This window comes from Pimephales promelas, chromosome 16 (genome assembly GCF_988280905.1).
Source record: "Pimephales promelas chromosome 16, fPimPro1.hap1.1, whole genome shotgun sequence".
In the NCBI taxonomy this organism is placed as follows: domain Eukaryota; kingdom Metazoa; phylum Chordata; class Actinopteri; order Cypriniformes; family Leuciscidae; genus Pimephales; species Pimephales promelas.
Genome location: NC_142784.1, coordinates 30,514,089 through 30,533,508, shown reverse-complemented (window position 1 = coordinate 30,533,508; position 19,420 = coordinate 30,514,089). Strand labels below are relative to the sequence as shown.

General features: G+C 35.1%; 1 protein-coding gene across 2 annotated transcripts in view; it reads left to right on the top strand.

Moving 5' to 3' along the window:
• The first annotated feature begins 9,791 nt into the window (after positions 1 to 9,791).
• epha4l (eph receptor A4, like) overlaps positions 9,792 to 19,420 on the top strand; it is a 49,236-nt gene continuing 39,607 nt past the window's right edge. For both annotated transcript variants that reach the window (XM_039678677.2, XM_039678676.2), the window contains exons 1-3: positions 9,792 to 9,962; positions 10,827 to 10,894; positions 16,774 to 17,437. In XM_039678677.2, the coding sequence (XP_039534611.2) occupies positions 9,866 to 9,962; positions 10,827 to 10,894; positions 16,774 to 17,437 (829 nt within the window). In that variant the 5' untranslated portion in view covers positions 9,792 to 9,865. The remainder of the gene's footprint in view (positions 9,963 to 10,826; positions 10,895 to 16,773; positions 17,438 to 19,420) is intronic.

The following is a 19,420-nucleotide window of genomic DNA, read 5'->3' as shown; positions in this document are numbered from 1 at the left end:
ATAAGCCTATAATGGAAAAAGCTGTGGAAACACCTCTGGTGTTTAACAGTGACACGTGTATCATCAAGCAGAAGACCAAGAGCATATTCTTCTTTGGCAACTTATACACAGACAAAGACATTGTACCAGCTAAAGTCCACGATATACAAGCAATGCCAATCCAGCAGCAATCCTCACACTGGAGCTAGAGGCATTGTGTAAAAGACAACAGGCAAACAGGAGATTATTAGTACCTACACTAAAAGAGCCCAAGCTATCGGTGCTCAGGCCCTAAATATCCTGGTTCTTCCAAGATTTATAATGGGAGTAAATTGGGGGCGAGATTTTGAAGGCATTCATCATAAATACAATCCATGTGGGTTATGGGGGTTAATACAGGCCTTCTGAAGCGAAGCGATGGGTTTTTTTAAGAAACATATCTATATTTAAAACTTTATTAGAAAATAACTTGCGTGCAGCAGAAGGCCATACGCAGCGATTTGCGGCGGAAGAGTGACCTTTGACCCGACCCACACGTATTGAAGAACACACACAAAAAAAAGTATTACACAAACGCATCGCTTTGCTTTTTTGGGGGGGGGCTTTTAAAATCTCACCCTCCATTTACTCCCATTATAAAGCTTAGAAGAGCAAAGACAGTTTTAAATATAACTCAGATTGTGTCAGATTGTCTGAAAGAAGATAGTCATATACACCTATTGCATATTTGATATTGTCAGGATTCCATCCCCACATCGTGCATCATCACCTGTCACTCATTCTCTCTTGCCGCCCACTCAGCGTTTGTCCAGTTCATTATCCCAAGGACTACTAATCACCGTCACCTGTATCCCATCACCAGATCTGCCTATATACGGACACTCTCCCAGCAGTTACTACTCTGGTCTCATCAGTTCTTGATCACAGACTCCCCGAACACTTACCTGAGATGCTACTGCTTACCGCTTCCTTCTTCCCCGATCTTCCTTCATCGATATCAGCAAGAGAGAGAGAGAGAGAGAGAGAGAGAGAGAGAGAATGAGAGAGAGAAAGGAGGACTGTTTCCATTCAGTTAAGCTTTACTGATTTGCTGTGTTGTTGTTCCTCACCTGTTGTCTCCTGCTTCGTTTCGCTCTGCTAATAAAGCTGTGGACAGATATTCCTCTAAAACAATGGCTGTGGGAATGAAATAGAAAAAAAAGAAAGAAAGAAAAAATTCTTTAAATGTGTGGTTTATTTCACTGCGAATTCACCCTGTTTGTCAAGATGCCTAAATGTAAAAAATCTAAATAACAGTATAGCCAGTCTAACACAGTTACAAAACTATGCTGGAATTAAAGTCCTTGCATTCCAAAACTTCTTTAGATGGGATGGAGGACATGATGAAAGGCAGGATGTGATAAACAGACTGAAGGCAATAGCCCGTAATTTGCCATATTATCAGTGTAATAACAACATATGTAAACGCCTGTAATGCTTATTCTTGACAGTTGCTTTCCTTAAACATAGTTTTATTTAGCTGAGGATTGTTTTCTGTTTTACAGTAATTGCAATAAACATTGAAATTGGCAAATAAATTGTACAATCTGTGAAATGCATAAATTGTGATATTGCATTTGCTTGATAAGCTGGTAATTATTGTTATATAACTAATGTCAGCATGTCTGCTTATACTGGAGCAAATAAAAATACATGTTACTGAGCATCATTTGTGGTTCAAAGTATCTTCTCCTTTAAACACATTCTATAAGAACACGTTTTTCAGTAATATGGATGAAATCCTTCCATCTTATACTTTTAAGCTGTGGCATGAATATGAAAGGCTATATATATTTAGCACATATTTAGATGACACATAAATACATAATTATTGGACCAGATGTTCAGTCTGATCTTGACTCTATACACGACAGGACGTGAAAAAAGACAGATCAGTAATGTGTCAAATAGATAATAAAGATCTTTTTTCCTTTTTTTATTCTTTTTTTCAACAAATGCTGTTTGCACAAGCCACAGATATACATGGAAAGCTTTTAAGTGCATGTATTTTCTTTAAACATCTCTTCAAAACATTTTATAAATCTAAGGGATTTCTATTATAATTTATATAACAAAGAGGTTTACTCTAAGAAGTGAGATTAATTCAGTGTCAAAATAAGGATAGGACAGAATACCATTTGCAAACTTTTATTTATGAAATGAAGAATTTGCCATATAAATTAACAATGTACTCTGGGGGGTTATTTTTTGAAAAAATATCATTATCATAAATATAATAAATTATCATAAAAAATATGTCTTTTAAACTGAAATAATGTGTCACACTGTCAAATAAGCCAATAAGAACCAAGGTCAGACCAAAATTGTGCTTCCGGAACACAGCTTCCAATTAAGGAGACACTGATAATGAAATCTGGACACCTGGAGGAAGGATATGGAAAAAGATCTCTTAAAGATTCACGCAGAAGTTTATCTGAACTTAAGTTCATCTGAACTCTTTATCGGTGTGACATCAATGATAACGTGATGCAGTATCAGAATTATATGGAGAAATACACTGGGAAGGTGATTCCTTTCTGTCTGCGTAAAAAGAAATCACTACTTTTCTATTTCCGAAAAATGCTTTTGTCAATGATGAAACGTGCGTGACGTGTAAATGAATTAATTGAATATTATATCTTTCATTAAACAGTTTTTGCCCAGCAAAAATTTATTGAGCTATGTCTAATTGATTGCTGTGTCTAATAAAATGTGATTGTCCTGTGCCCTTTGTCTATTGCCAATTTATTATGTAGGCTTGGCAGACATTGAATTCTACTCATGAGTCTAGTTATAGTTTACTGTATTTGCTATTGAGTGTCCATGTTCACTATAAAATATAATTTAAAAAAATATACAAAAAACTAATTTACAGATTATAAAGAAATGGCAAGTAACACACAAAATGAGTCCTAAACATGAAATTTTCAAGTAATTGTAAACTAAAACAGAAATGTTTTTTTCATTCTGTCTGAGAATGGGGATTAAAATGCACTATTCACACTTAAATGGTTGTAATTCAAGAATGCTTTGGAATATACCCAAGTTTGGTCTTGTTTTAAAGAAAACACTCAGCAGATTATTGCTGAAGTGAAAACAATGAAAGTATGAAAAAGTTATGGAAGTTTATCCATAAATCAATTACCATAAATCAAATATACAGTACTATATATTTCTTATTTTATATAAAATATATATATTTTACAAAACATTTTTTACTATAAAATAAAATCAAAGCCATACATCTAACCAAGTTATGTTCCAAATTTGAAGTTGATATCACAAAAATTGAAGTTCCCATGAGATTTTGTTTAGGCGTAGTACCAAAAATTGTCACCGGGCGCCATTGAATTCCATTGAATTTAGATGTATACATTCTGCCTTAACAAATTAATACATTTCTGTCCAAATATCAATTTTGTCACACAATTTGGAACCTTGAGACTCGGACCTTCTGACAATGTGTTTTGTCAAGATTAGAAAAGGTTTTGATCATAAATTATCAAATATGATGATACCCAAAAGGGAAGGAGCCTGATAAAATAACTACCGTTTCTATGGTAACGCAACTTTCAATTATAAAACGGTTTTCACACGATGAATTCTGAGTTTATAAGCTTTCAAATGATACCTAATTTATGATAACTACTAAAATATGTGATATAATAAAAAAGGCGATAAAAATATATTTTAGAGGATAATATATATATATATATATATATATATATATATATATACATTTATAATTTTTAGAGGATAATATTATACTGTAATTTTGTATTTTTTATTGAAAAATACTAGATTATCTGTTTTATTATGAACTTTTAGCATAAAAACAGACGTTTCAATGATTAAAAGTGGGTGCATCGACCGAAGGTCAGACCTCCTGTTATGATGCAGAATTTTTGAGGTGCACTCTTGTCATATATTCACCAATTACTCGTCCTACATAATTTATGACACAAAACAGGGGTAGAATATTTATTTAGAAGTCTTAGACCTTTCCAACGATGTATAATTTGTCATAATTAAATTAGGATTTAATAGAAATAGTGAATTAAAGTTAGGCGTCCTGGTACCGGGACGGTGACAGTTAAGGGGTTAAAAATGTTTTATTTACTACAAAACTGCATCAAGATTTGGTGCCACTAATTTGCACCGTGACACAGTGGCAAATTGCCTGTTTGTCAAATCTGTTGAGTCAGGAAATTGTTACTAGAAATTGTTGCTACTTTTTGCTTTATTTTGTAGTATTTTGAATTAATGGGTTTAAAATGTTTTTAGTAAAAAATAAAATTAAAACAAAATCACTCGTTCACTCATTTTGGCGCCCCTATTAAATGTGACTATTCCGCCTATGCCACTGACTGGCAAGCGCACGCGTGTGTGTGTGTGTGTGTGTGTGTGTGTGTGTGTGTGTGTGTGTGTGTGTGTGTGTGTGTGTGTGTGTGTGTGTGTGTGTGTGTGTGTGTGTGTGTGTGTGTGTGTGTGTGTTCCATTGGTTGGAGTTAAATTATTAGGTTAACTTTTTATTAATTGTTAGCACAACCACTTTGTGATTTTGTAATCATAACAAGTAACAAAAGATTTTACATGGTGATCTTTGCAGGGCTCACAGACAGTTTAAAGAGGACATCTGTTTTATTAAAGTGTGTGGTTATGGACTATTTTCGAGTGGAAACTTCACACTAGTCAGCACTGAGAAGATTCACACTTCAACCATTCATCAAATCATTTGCATGTCTTTAAATAGAATCTTTACTGGTACACAGAGCCGGACTGGGACAAAATTTAGGCCGAGGGTCTCACTCATCAGGCAGATGTTAAAAACACCTACTGTAATTAATAATAATAAAACATATCAAATTACATCAGACTAAACAAAAGGAAGCTGGAGCGCTGCTGGTGTCCATTGTATCCTCTGGTGCTCTTGGAAGGGTTGAAAGTTCATAAAAATTTGAAAGAAATCCAAGTCCAGGCACTCAAGGTTACAAAAGTGAAAAAAGCCTTTATCAAATAATCGAGGGCTACACCCTGATGAAGGCCAGTGGGCCGATACGCGTTGGTGTTTTTTAATGGTTCATAGTCTGAGATGTGGAGAAACTCCTCCGACCGGACCAACATGAAGAATGATGCTGAAGCAGATTCAATCTCTCTCACTCACCGTGATTCTGCAGTTGCACAACTCTTCTGAGTGTACTTTACTGTAATATGCTTTTCATTGAGAGTTTTTTCACTGTAACCTTTTTGGCTGTTGTTAGGACGCAGTATTTTCACAGTATGCAAGTGGTGAATAGGCCTACTATTCAGAATTCAGTACAATACTATACTTGCAGTGGATACAGTATACAATTTATTCACCTCATCACTGTATTGTCATTTTTTTTTCTGTACTACTTTTTTACGTAATTGCAAAATTTGTTTACTTAGTCACAATATACTTTTTTTCTGTAACTGCATGCTTTGAAGTCTGTGTTCTCCATTTTTGATGTAGTGTCAGATTATATCCTTATTGGCGGAACCCATGACAGTTTTTAGAGTTCTTGGCGGAATTATTAATTGTTTTATTACTTGACCATTTTGAGGAAGTCCAACATACCGTACGAGACACACACAGATGCTCAGTGACATTATTAAAGGCGTCAGTGATGTAAGTGTGAACCGTTTTAATTGGTCTTTTCATGGTGGTGAAGAAGAGGGCTGGTCGAGTGTCAGAATAAAAAACATCGACTTCCTCTTCCTCTTCACTCCTGCTTCACTGCAGACTCACACAACATCTCTGAACCTTCTCATCTAAGCAACAGATAACATGGTAAGTCATATTCATACGTCTTTATCAATTAATAGTGGAGCGACATAGACATATACAGTACACTAGACCTCACCTTGGCTACGGCAGTTCATTGGAACGAATGCATCAATAGAGCCGCCATCTTGAAACAGGGGAGCCCCTCCACTTTAATGCATCAGCGTCAATGTAGTAGACACAGGTCTAACGCAAATAAAATCACCATAAATCATCATGAATGTGATTTTTCTTGTTTTTTTGGTTTGTTCCAACGGTCAGACATGTATTTATCACTGATTCCAGAAAGAATTTTTTTTTAAAACATTCTTCCTAGTTCAGATTTCATCCGTGAACATCATACGCTGCACAAAAGTCCGCCACCATCAATGAATTCGAAGTAAAGGCAGAAATTAGCAGTGTTAGTTACTTCCCATGACAAGACCCCTGTTCCAAGATGGCGGCGGTTTTGACGCATGGATCGCATGCTTAGAACCCCAAGGTGAGGTCTAGTGTATATATCTATGGTGGAGCTAAAGCACATTTGCTTTGTTTTTTGGAAAACTCATAATTTTTACCAAAAATAATCAGAAAAGGTGGGCATAAGATGTCAAGGAAAATTCTATTTCTACAACAAACTGAATGCTGTTTTAAATTTTTACGTAATTTCTATTCTGCACTTTGTGTGTTCTGTGTATATTTTGTGTGTAAGTGTTTGTATTTGTGTGTTTTCTTGAGGTTTTCTCTGCTCCGCTGAGGATCCTCTTGCTCTGCCTGCTTCACTTTAGCACTCGTGCTGTAGAACAGGATGTGAACAGAATAATCCTCCAGACTATTATAATGCGATTTTATGAGAAGTAAGTGTCTTTGATTGAACTTATAGGCTAAGTAGAATTTACACAAAAAAAAAAAAAAGAAAAAAAAAAAAGAAAATGACATATACACAACCAAAATATATAAAGAAATTACAAGAAATATATAAAGAAAAAACAAAAAAAGTAGTGGAACAATGTTATATAACAATGTTTATAACAATGTTATAAATCAGAAGTATTTGTCTTTTATAATTAAATAATCATGTACAATTAATTATTTATAATTAAACTTTACATGTATTAATTATAATAATAATATATAATTACATACTAATATGTACATTACATATTATTAGTAATTTGTAATTTTTAACACACAACATTACATTCTCACTGCTTTCATTTCCAGCTTGGGTTCAGGACAATACACTGTTGCGTTCAGAGTCGAGCGGGCCAAATGTCTTCTACATTCTGACTTTCCAGAGCAGAACTTACTGGATCGAGTGAGAGACACTATTCAGAACAATGGGGTTTATCAGAGTAATGACCTCATTGCTGCAAAGGTTGATAAAATAGAAAACAAACATTCAGAGTTTCGTCTGATGAATTATCTGAAGAACATTGTGAATGTTGCAGATAAATGTGTGGTTTATTTCACTGTGAATTCACCCTGTTTGTCAAGATGCCTAAATTCAACAAATCCAAAGAACATTGAAGCCAATCTAACACAGTTACAAAACTATGCTGGAATTAAAGCCCTTGCTTTCCGAAACTTCTTTAGATGGGATGGAGGACATGATGAAAGGCAGGATGTGATAAACAGACTGATGGCAATAGCCCCTAATTTGCCATATTATCAGTGTAATAACAACACATGTAACCGCCTGTAATGCTTATTCTTGACAGTTGCTTTCCTCACACATACGGTTTTGTTTAGCTGAGGATTTTTTCTTTTTTTTTTCACAGCAATTGCAGTAAACATTAAAATTGGCAAATAAATTGTACAATCTGTGAAATGCATAAATTGTGATATTGCGTTTGCTTGATAAGCTGGTAATTATTGTTATAGTACTAATGTCAGCATGTCTGCTTATACTGGAGCAAATAAAAATACATTTTATTGAGCATCATTCATGGTTCAGAGTATCTCATTTAAACACGTTTTACAGTCATATAGATGATATCCTTCCTTTATCTTATACTTTCAAGTTGTATGAATATGAAATGCTATATATATTTAGCACATATTTAGATGACACATAAATACATAATTATGGGACCAGAGGTTCAGTCTGATCTTGGCTCTACACTACTGTAAGGACTGGGGGGAAAAGCCAGATCATTGATGTGTCAAACAGATAATAAGTCTTTTTTTCTACAAATGCTGTTTGCACAAACCACACAGCAATACAGTCAGCATCAGGTTTATAACATATAGGTATGTTATTATATAATAACATATAATAATACCTTTAAATAATAATAATAATCATAACAATAATTATTATTATGGATAATAAGTAAATATTTTAAACAACATACTACACTCTAACTTTGGGTCAAACATGGACAAACCCACCCGTTGGGTTAAATTTTAAAATAACTTTTTAACCCAATGTTTGGGTTTGTTCACTGATCTATAAAATGCCATTGTCATTATATAGATCAGTGGGTTTGCCCATATTTGACCCAAAATTGGGTTAAAACAACCCAGCATTTTTAGAGTGTATTTCAATAATATTTTACAGTTTTTAACAATTAAAAAACTAAGTTTTTTCAAATTATTAAATTGACATCCTCAAATAAAAATAGTATACACACATTGTCAGGGTTCTGCCCTGGCTGTAAATATATTTCATCCAGGATGAAACAGGCAATCAAACCTGAACACACACATTCAATCAGTGGAGAAAAGTACAGCTGCTCCTCATTCACACACACACACACACACACACACACACACACACACACACACACACACACACACACACACACACACAGGCTCCCTGGGGTATCGCAGCCTCTCAGAGCAGCTCATGACCCTCTCGATGGAGGTCAGGATCCACTCATGAAAACTATTGAATTCAGTCAGCTGGAGATGAAACATCTCCCACACCATATTACCCCGAGGAAAAGAGACTGAGGGCAGATGCATCTGGATGCGTGAGAGGAACCGGTGTCAGGTGGAATTCAGTCAATACGAGCATTTTACTTCACGGTGAAATGGGGAAAAAATGGGTCCCTGCTGTAAACCCCAGTCCAAACAGATGCCCTAAGAATGTGTCTTTCACCAACAACAAACAGCATAATATCGACATATTGGGTTTCTTTAATTTGAGTCTTGAATATGACACGTCACCCAGTCGATTGTGGATGAAAAAAAAAATGAAACATTATCCCACGTCGTCGTCACGGTTAATTTGCTGCTGGTTTGCGCGTGAGGTATTGTGATAATGCTGTTTATTAAGCCTGTTCTGTGGGGATATGGACACTAGATGGCGATATAAGATCAGAGCTCGATTCAATACCCGGCTCTGCTAATCATTATAATAATAATAATAATAATAATGTTAAAATACTTCAAAATAATAGAATTTGTATCCTTAACATTATCATCTTATTATATAGTTTATTCATAATGTTTATTATTTTATTTTTTATATTATTATTGGTCGATGCATATTTTATAATATTTTTAATAATTGAAATTGTTAAATGCTTAAAATGAAGGTATAATAGTTAACTATGATTAAATAACAAAATATTACATAATACACATATATGCTACATGTAATTAAATTAAAGCTATTTAAAATAATAGTAATTTGAATCCAACCTAATGCAATTTTTTTGTACCTACAAGCATAAAATATACATAACATGTTTACATTATTATATTAATAATAGTTATTATTATAATTATTTTAGACAATCTACTTTTTATGTGTAATCTACATATTTGTTTTCCGAAGAAACTTTTTATTATTAATAATAATGCTTGGACAACAATAACATAAGAACATTGACAAGAAATTATAAAAAGTAATAGAAATAAACAAATGCAAATTAAAAACGATACATAATTCCAAAATAATATCTTTCTTGATTGATTGATGGGTACGTCACTACAGATGCCACGCCCCCTCCAGCAGAGATCGCTGAGTGCGCGTCTCGTGCGCCTCAGATCAGTCGCGCGGAGCAGCACGAGGAATAAACAGGAATAACGGAGAGACGGTTAGCTGGACGAATGGCACTCATGGCCGGGATTATTTACGCGCTCACCTCACTTTTCCTGGGGATTTGTGCAGGTCTGTCCGCTCCATGGAATTATCCGGCGAATGAAGGTAAGAGGGGTTTTGATAAAGAGGGGAAAGTTTAGGGCTCACAGTTAAACCCAGGCGCACATGCAAGCAAAACGGTAACGATATTGGCCAGTTAACACAAATCCCTCAAGTTAAGAAAACTGCCTAAATTGCTTAAAAATTTAAAGGAGTTTTAAAGAAGTTTTAAAGGAGTTTGTTGATAATGATGTCTTGGAAAAATAATGTAGCCTACTAGTAACGTATATAAACAGCAGGACAATATTGACATATGTTAACCGATTTAAAACAAAAATACTATTCATATATAGATGTTCCACATATGAATTATTCACATTTTAGTTTTTTTTAAAAGATCTTATTCATTAGAATGTTTATCCTTCCCTAATTAGTTGGCTATTTAATGTCATATTGTCTTTAAATTTACCTTGAAGGTAATCTAGGCCCTTTTTTGTCTTGCCGTCACAATAATGAAATAGTAATAATTTGATTTCTGGAAATATTATCCTAAACATAAAAATAACTAAAAAATAACCTAAAAATAACTGTTGCTTTATAATTATCTCTTGTGTGGTCTGGAGTGTTTTAGCAATTATTTAATAATTTTCACAACAACAAAAAAAGTCTTTATATCTCTTTGTCTCTTAAATTGAAATTTTATCATTCCTTTGTCGATTACTATTGTTTAATGATTTATAAACCATTTTCCTACTTAAGTCACTGCTCACAGATCAAACCCTTGTGAACTTGCCTGACACTTTTTGGCCTCCTTTGCAGCTGTTGTCATTATTTATCAGAGATGTATGCCTTCAGTTTTCTCCACTATAGGGTAAAACACACAAGCTTTGGTGATCTCATTCTCAAGTCTTCTGTCTTATTCTCCTTCAGTCCCGCTGCTGGATTCCAGATCAGTGCTGGGAGAACTGGCATGGGTCGCCAGCCCGACGGAAGGAGGGGTGAGTTAAAAAAACCCGTCTCTCGCTCCCTCTTTCTCCATCTCCTGTTCCAACTTGACCTCTTTAGTATTCATACGTATAGTTCTAGCACATTTTCTTATTCATACATATAGTTCTAGCACATTTGTTTAGATAGGCCTATATATAATACAATATGCAAGATAAAAACACTCCTAAACATAAAGCTTGAAGAACCTCTTTAGAATGTTAGAAAGGTTCTTTAGAGTGAAATGGATTCTTTATGGAACCTAGAATGGTTCTTTTATGACATCACTGTGAAAACGACCTTTTGGAACCTTAATTTTTAGTGATACAATATCAATGTACTGAAGGCATTTTAAGGCTTGCAAATATTTACAAATTATTTGAAGTTCACAGAATATTATATTAATGGGTAAATTGCATTGTATTATTATTAAGATTAATTGAAGATGTTAAACATCACATATATTTAACAAATTTGTTAACAGTTTTTTTTTTTTCTAATTTGATGGTTAAACTACACTACACTAGTGTAGGATTTACTTTGAAAGTAAGCGGCAGTGGCTCAGTGGTTCATGTGGGTTATCTACGAACCGAAAGGTTGGTGGTTCAATCCTCGGTTCCACCTGACCAAGTGTCGAGGTGTCCATGAGCAAGACACCTAACCCCAGCTGCTCCCGACGAGCTGGATGGCGCCCTGCATGGCTGACACCGCCGTCGGTGTGTGAATGTGTGTGTGAATGGGTGAATGTGAGGCAATATGTAAAGCGCTTTGGTGGCCATTAGGTCTATGAAGGCGCTATATAAATGCAGTCCATTTACCATTTACCATTTACCATTAAACTTTTAAGTAGAAAGACTGAAAGAGTATTTTCTTGTAAAACATACTCAAATAAATTGTTTCAGAGTTCAGATCCATTGTTATTTAATAAATAAATGTTCCATTTATAATGCCTTTTTAGGCAAAAGTTTCTCGTCCTTTACTCAGAAGTGCCATGGGATTGTGTTTGAGTTTTAAACTCACTGTTTCAGCACCAGTTTTCAAAGGGATTTATAGACTTTTACGGATCGTATGCGTTTTGAATGCTGTCAGTAAGTTGATCTTCTACGTTTCATTGTCCAAAAAATGTTCATGTCACGTACGAATACCTCCAAATACGAATGAGATCACCCTACTTCTCTCGGATGTAAATTTTGGAAAGCTAGGTTACAGCGACGGGCGTCAAATTTCCTAAATAGTAGAGGGAGACAGAAATGCCCTTTGTTAGGAAACTCTATCCCTTTTCTCTCAAAAGAGGTAGGGGGGAGAGACTTGGCAACCCAGAGGCAGAGAAAAGGTCTGTTTGAGTGTGTGTATATGTGTGTGTGTGTGTGAGTGAGATTTCAGATCGAGGGGGTCAGCGGGTTCTGTCCCATAATGTATGCTTCTTGGGATCTCTGCACTTTTCGGAGCCCCTCATCACCAATTAGCCGTTTAACATCTTAAGATCAGGTGGATCTAAATTACCACATCAGCGATTCAATAACACACTGAATTCCCTTTCACTACAGAGCCGCTCGGCTTCCTTTCGCATCGATCCAAGTTTCATTGAGCTCCTGAGTTCCTCTCCCTCTGTGATCTTCTCCGTGATGGACAGGTCTTTGGCATGGACGGTGGGCGGGTATTCAGACTTTAATACGGCCAATTAGCTCCTTTCTCCTCTCGTCCCGCTATCGGCAGCTCCGGGTTCTTATCTCTGCGCTGCTCCTCTGGGCCTCCGTAGTTACACGGATGAAGGGACGAGCCGAACGGAGACAATCGCGGTCCTTGACAGATGCCAGATCGCTGTCAGTCTTATTATCCCACAAACGCTCAATTAGGTTTAGCGCACGGTGAATAATTCCTGGAGATTATTAAGGGCCGTCAGGATGGTCTTTGTGGGACTGTGGCTGCTGATATCACAGGGAGAAATTAAAAAGATATTATATTGGTATTGTGCATATGCATTCATTGGACATCACACTACACAATGCCTATTTGGCACCATACATTTTTGACAAAAAACATTTTTTGCTTTATAAAAATTGCTAATCATTTATTAACTGAGATGCACACACTTGTAAGTCACTTTGGATAAAATCGTCTGGTAAATCAATTAATGCATATAGTTCATGGTCAAATGGCAAATTAGTAATGCACTTACACCACCATCATAAGTTTGGAATAATTATGACTTTCTTTTTTTATTATCTTTTATTAGAATAATCATATTATAATGATTTTTGAAGGATCATGCGACACTGTAGATTGGCGTAATGATGCTGACAATTCAGCTTTGATCACAGGAATAAATTACATTTAGAAATATATTAAAATAGAAAAAAAAAATTTAAATTTGAAAAATATTTCACAAATATTGCCGATTTTACATTTTTAATAAAATAAATGCAACCATGGTGAGCGTAAGATACTATGGAAGCTTGTTTCCGCCGCAGAATGAAAAATAAAAAAGGTAATTGTGACTTTTTATCTCACAATTCTGACTTTATTTCTCAGAATTGCGTGATAAAAAGTCACAATTGAGTGATATGAAGTCGCAATTGCGTGATATAAAGTCATAATTGCGCGATATAAAGTCGCAATTGCGTGATATAAAGTCAGAATTGCGAGATATAAAGTCAGAATTGCGAGATATAAAGTCAGAATTGCGAGATATAAAGTCAGAATTGCGAGATATAAAGTCAGAATTGTGAGATATAAAGTCAGAATTGCGTGATATAAAGTCAGAATTGTGTTATAAAGTCAGAATTGCGTGATATAAAGTCACAATTGCGTGTTATAAAGTCAGAATTGCGTGTTATAAAGTCATAATAGCGAGATATAAAGTCATAATTGCGAGATATAAAGTCAGAATTGCGAGATATAAAGTCAGAATTGTGAGATATAAAGTCAGAATTGCGTGATATAAAGTCAGAATTGCGTTATATAAAGTCAGAATTGTGTTATAAAGTCAGAATTGCGTGATATAAAGTCATAATTGCACGATATAAAGTCGCAATTGCGTGATATAAAGTCAGAATTGCGTGTTATAAAGTCATAATTGCGAGATATAAAGTCATATATTGCGAGATATAAAGTCAGAATTGTGAGATATAAAGTCAGAATTGCGCGATATAAAGTCGCAATTGCGAGATATAAAGTCAGAATTGCGTGTTATAAAGTCATAATTGCGAGATATAAAGTCATAATTGCGAGATATAAAGTCAGAATTGCGAGATATAAAGTCAGAATTGCGAGATATAAAGTCAGAATTGTGAGATATAAAGTCAGAATTGCGAGATATAAAGTCAGAATTGCGTGATATAAAGTCAGAATTGCGAGATATAAAGTCAGAATTGTGAGATATAAAGTCAGAATTGCGTGATATAAAGTCAGAATTGCGTTATATAAAGTCAGAATTGTGTTATAAAGTCAGAATTTCGTGATATAAAGTCACAATTGCGTGTTATAAAGTCAGAATTGCGTGTTATAAAGTCATAATTGCGAGATATAAAGTCATAATTGCAAGATATAAAGTCAGAATTGCGAGATATAAAGTCAGAATTGTGAGATATAAAGTCAGAATTGCGTTATATAAAGTCAGAATTGTGTTATAAAGTCAGAATTGCGTGATATAAAGTCACAATTGCGTGTTATAAAGTCAGAATTGCGAGATATAAAGTCAGAATTGCGTGATATAAAGTCAGAATTTACTTTTAGTCTTTTTTCTCCTTAGAATTCACCTGATAACTCGCAATTGCGAGATTAAATCTCACAATTCTGAGAAAAGATGTCAGAATTTTGACATATTAACTTGCAATTATGTGTTATAAATTCAGAATTGCGAGATGTAAACTCGCAATTGTGAGAAAAAATCTCACAATTGTCTTTTTTTCTCAGAATTCTGACGTAATATCTCACAATTCTGACTTCATATCTTGCAATTATGAGATAAAAAGTCACAATTATTATTATTTTTTTTTAATTCAGTGACAGAAACAAGCTTCCATAAGATACTTCTTTCCAGGCACATAATTATTATTATTTTTTAATTATTCCAAACTATTGACCGCAGGTTAACATGATACCCAGTCAGACTCTTGGGGATTAGCATGTGTTTAGAGTGTGTTCATTTGCTGTAATAAAAGTCATTACTGCTGATTAGCTGATGAAAACTCAATGAGTCCAATCAGTGGCTGTAACGCTGTTAGGCTGTACAACATTAATGACTGTCTACAGTTGTTATTGTATGCGAGGCTAGTCGAAGAAGAAGAATACTGATTTTCGGAGGTTGGTTCAGGCAAACTTACCCAAGCCTGCAAGAGTGAAACAGATGTTATGTTTCAGATCTAAATTTACTCTACAGCTTCCCATGGTTCAGTCCCGTTTTCACTCTGGATGACCTCATGTTTGTTTAATTAATTGATCGGTTGTTTTCTGTTTCTCAGAGTCTCTGGCGAGTATCATACTTTATATTAGGGATGCGCCGATTTGAAAATTTTGGTCGATACCGATAAACGATAATTATTTATATTTGAAAGCTGATAACCGTTTTATTAGCCGATATATCTAAATACAAATTTTTAGATCATTTTTGAGAGCCTGATTACAAAAACAAAAGCCTTGCCATTAAAAGCCATGTCCCAAGCCCCTAATTATAATATTCGAATTATAATTTTATGTAGTTTATATACGACAGACTTGCGCTTCACATGTTGCACTTGACTTGTTTTCTTTTTTGAAGTGATTCCCATCATATTTCAAGCAATTCAAAACTCTGATATACTACATTATTTATCGGTTTTAATATATGGACCAAATTTTCTTATCAGGCCGATAACGATAACATTAAAAATCAACATATCGTCCGATACCAATACTTTATGTATCTCAGTTTTTTTCATAGGGATGCTCTGATTGGAATTGATTGATTGGTTTCATCACAAATTCTTTCATAACTGGTTGATAAAATAACCTTCTTTGATTTTATTGATAATCATTAGGGCTGTCAAACGATTAATCGCATCCAAAATAAAAGTTTGTGTTTACATAATATATGTGGGTGCACTGTGTATAATTATTTTATATATATATATATAAATAAATACACACACATGCTTGTATATATTTAAGAAATATTTTCATGTATATAGATTTATATATAATTTATATTATATTTAAATATAAATATTTTACATACATGCATGTGTGTGTTTTATATATACAAAATAATTATACACAGTGCACCCACATATATTATGTAAACACAAACTTTTATTTTGTATCATTTGACAGCCCTAATAATCATATAAATGAGCAGAAAAGTACTAACAAACATTTTTAATTGACCTAATATAACAAGTTCGCTAACACAAAACATCCATATTAGGATACATGAGGACATACAGTAGCTTAAGCTTAAAGTGGAATTAACATTAAAAACATTTCACAGGTGAAATTAAATTATTTTCATTGTCATTTGTCATTATTTTTAAAAAGTAACTCGTCTTTGTGAGTAAATTCATTAAAGAATTTAATTGTGAATCCGACAATCCAAAAGTTTCAGGAAAAAAGTAATTTGTTTGTGAATCGGAAAAAGACAACTCAGTAGTAAGACTTGTTTTTTTTGTCTCATTACATTTCATTTACACATCATTCTCTATAGGCCACATCTGATTGGTTCCTGCTGTATCAGTAGCCAATGAGCTCACTGCTCAACTTTCAAATACTTAGTCAGCATTTGCAGCGTGGTTTCAGAAACCCTCCTCCTTCCCCAGCTCCACCTGTATCTCCTACGGAATTGAGAAGGTCTTAAAAATGATGAAAATCATCTATTTATTTCTCCTTCCTAACATTGTTCTTGTGCTGTCTCCTGCAGTGGGAAGAGGTGAGCATCATGGACGAGAAGAACATCCCCATCAGAACATACCAGGTGTGTAACGTCATGGAGCCCAGTCAGAACAACTGGCTCAGGACTCACTGGATACGGCGTGGCCCGGCCCAGCGTATCTACATCGAGATTAAATTCACCCTGCGTGACTGTAACAGCCTGCCCGGCGTCATCGGCACATGCAAAGAGACGTTCAACCTCTACTACCTCGAGTCTGACTCCGATAACGAGCGCTACGCTCACGAGAGCCACTTTGCTAAGATCGACACGGTGGCGGCGGACGAGAGCTTCACGCAGGTGGATATCGGTGATCGGATCATGAAGCTGAACACTGAGGTTCGGGATGTCGGCGTCATGAGCCACGCGGGCTTCTATCTGGCCTTTCAGGATGTAGGAGCTTGTATCGCGCTGGTTTCTGTCCGTGTGTTTTATAAAAAGTGTCCGCTAGCCGTGAGGAACCTAGCGCAGTTTCCTGACACCGTAACTGGGGCGGACACGTCGTCCCTGGTGGAGGTGCGCGGCTCCTGTGTGAATAATTCGGAAGAGCAGGAGGTTCCCAAAATGTACTGTGGCGCAGATGGAGAGTGGCTGGTGCCCATCGGGAATTGCCTGTGTAACCCTGGATACGAGGAAAGGAATGAGCAATGTCAAGGTAAGACGCTTCTGATCAAACTAGCACAACCGATCTTGGGCAAATTTTGTCGTGCAAATATGGAAGTACAGTGAGCTACAAGTTGTTAATCAATTGGTGAAATGCTTTTGCTGAAGCCATTAGGCTGCATTATTATCAAAATTCCTGGTGATAAACTACATTACCCATGATTCTGCAAAGAAATCTCCTTAATTATTTACTGCTACTGCTCGTTCGTGAATCTCCTGTTCGAACTCATTATCAAAATGAACAAATCCTTTTTCGTGTCATTTGGTTCATTCAATGAACGAAATGAAGGAATTGACTCGGGAAAAGTTTGAACAGGAGAGTCACGATCACGAACGCGCATCACAGAACAGAGGCGACCATTTGAGCTTATAAAAATTAAACTTAGTTTTTTTTTTATGAGCAATTGTTTCCCCTTATTCATCGTTTCAATCGTTTAAAGCCCTTTGAACAGTTTGCAGTTTGTACTGAAACTGTCTTTTGGACCTTGAACCGTTTGGTTCCCATTGAAGTCCATTATATGGAGAAAAATCCTGGAATGTTTTCATCAAAAAACCTTAATTTCTTTTCGACTGAAGAAAGAAAGACATGGACATCTTGGGTTGGATGACATGGGGGTGAGTAAATTATCAGCAAGTTTTTTTAGTGAACGACTCCTTTAATCTCAGGGCTGGTTGACTTGGTTCATGGCTTAGTTATAACTCTTAAATGAAGTTTTAAAGTTCACTTTTTAAAAATAAGTGAATGGGAAATACTTCCAGATTCGAGGCCGCTGAAAAATTGGGTGGTGGTGTTGCATTCTATAAAGTTTCCAACATGTAATTAAACTAGGGGTGTGCGATATGACGATTTTTAATCGTGGACGATTAAAATGTCTCCACGATCTGCTTTTGAAGAAATATCGTAGTATCGTGTTACAGTGCATTCTATCAGTTCAGTTCTGGCGCCGTCTCAACTGTACAACGCGACGTAGCCTACACATGATCACACGTTAATGAATAGGTACGGGACACTGCAATTCACAAAAGTTCATTATTTGCATAAGCCTTGCCGGTTAAACATTTAATTCACGCGCTGATGTGCTGTTCTAACGTGCGCTTTCCTGACCGCATACCCCCGACGCTCACAGGCACTAGACGTCTGTCAAACAGCGCCTGAATACTGGACTAAGTTATCTTTCGAGTCTTATTATGCTAATACTGTTAAATACACACAATGTTTACATAAACAGGCTATGTCTAAAGTGAAAGCAAACATTTGAGAGAATATCTGGTGTAATATGCGTCTATATTAAACGCGTCAAGTGCTGGTCTAAAAGCGACAGGAATAAATAGTACTGCCGCTTGTCCTTAAAGGGACAGTTCACACAAAAAATTAAATAAATAAAAAAAAAAATCCGTCATTATTTACTCACTTTAATGTTGTTCCAAACCTGTATTAATTTCTTTCTTGTGCTGAACACAAAAGACAATTTTTTTTAATGTGGGTAACCAAACAGTTGCTGGTCCCCATTAACTTCCAGGAGAGAACTTATAAAAAAAACTATAAGGGACCAGCAACTGTTCAGTTACCCACATTATTCAAAATAACTTTTATTTTCAACAGAAGAAAGAAACTTATTTGGGTTTAAAACATCTTGAGAGAGTAAATTAAGACAATTTACATTTTTGAGGGAACTATCCCTTTAGTGTTAATAAAACAAAAAAAACACAAGAAGAAAATCACTCACTGACTGAGAACTTTAATATATCTTTAATAAGAATCGATTTATTCAGTGAAGTCTATGTAGTGTTTTAATTTCATATTTGTTCATTTAATTACTTCAATGCTACTGCTAAATACACCTACTGCATCTAAAAAAAAACAACTATTTATTTAATATGAATATTAATTTGTGTAATGTTTATCTTGTCTTATTTATTTATTTTTTTCATTACAGCCACTTGCAAAATATTAAAACCAACTTGAAAAAGAATC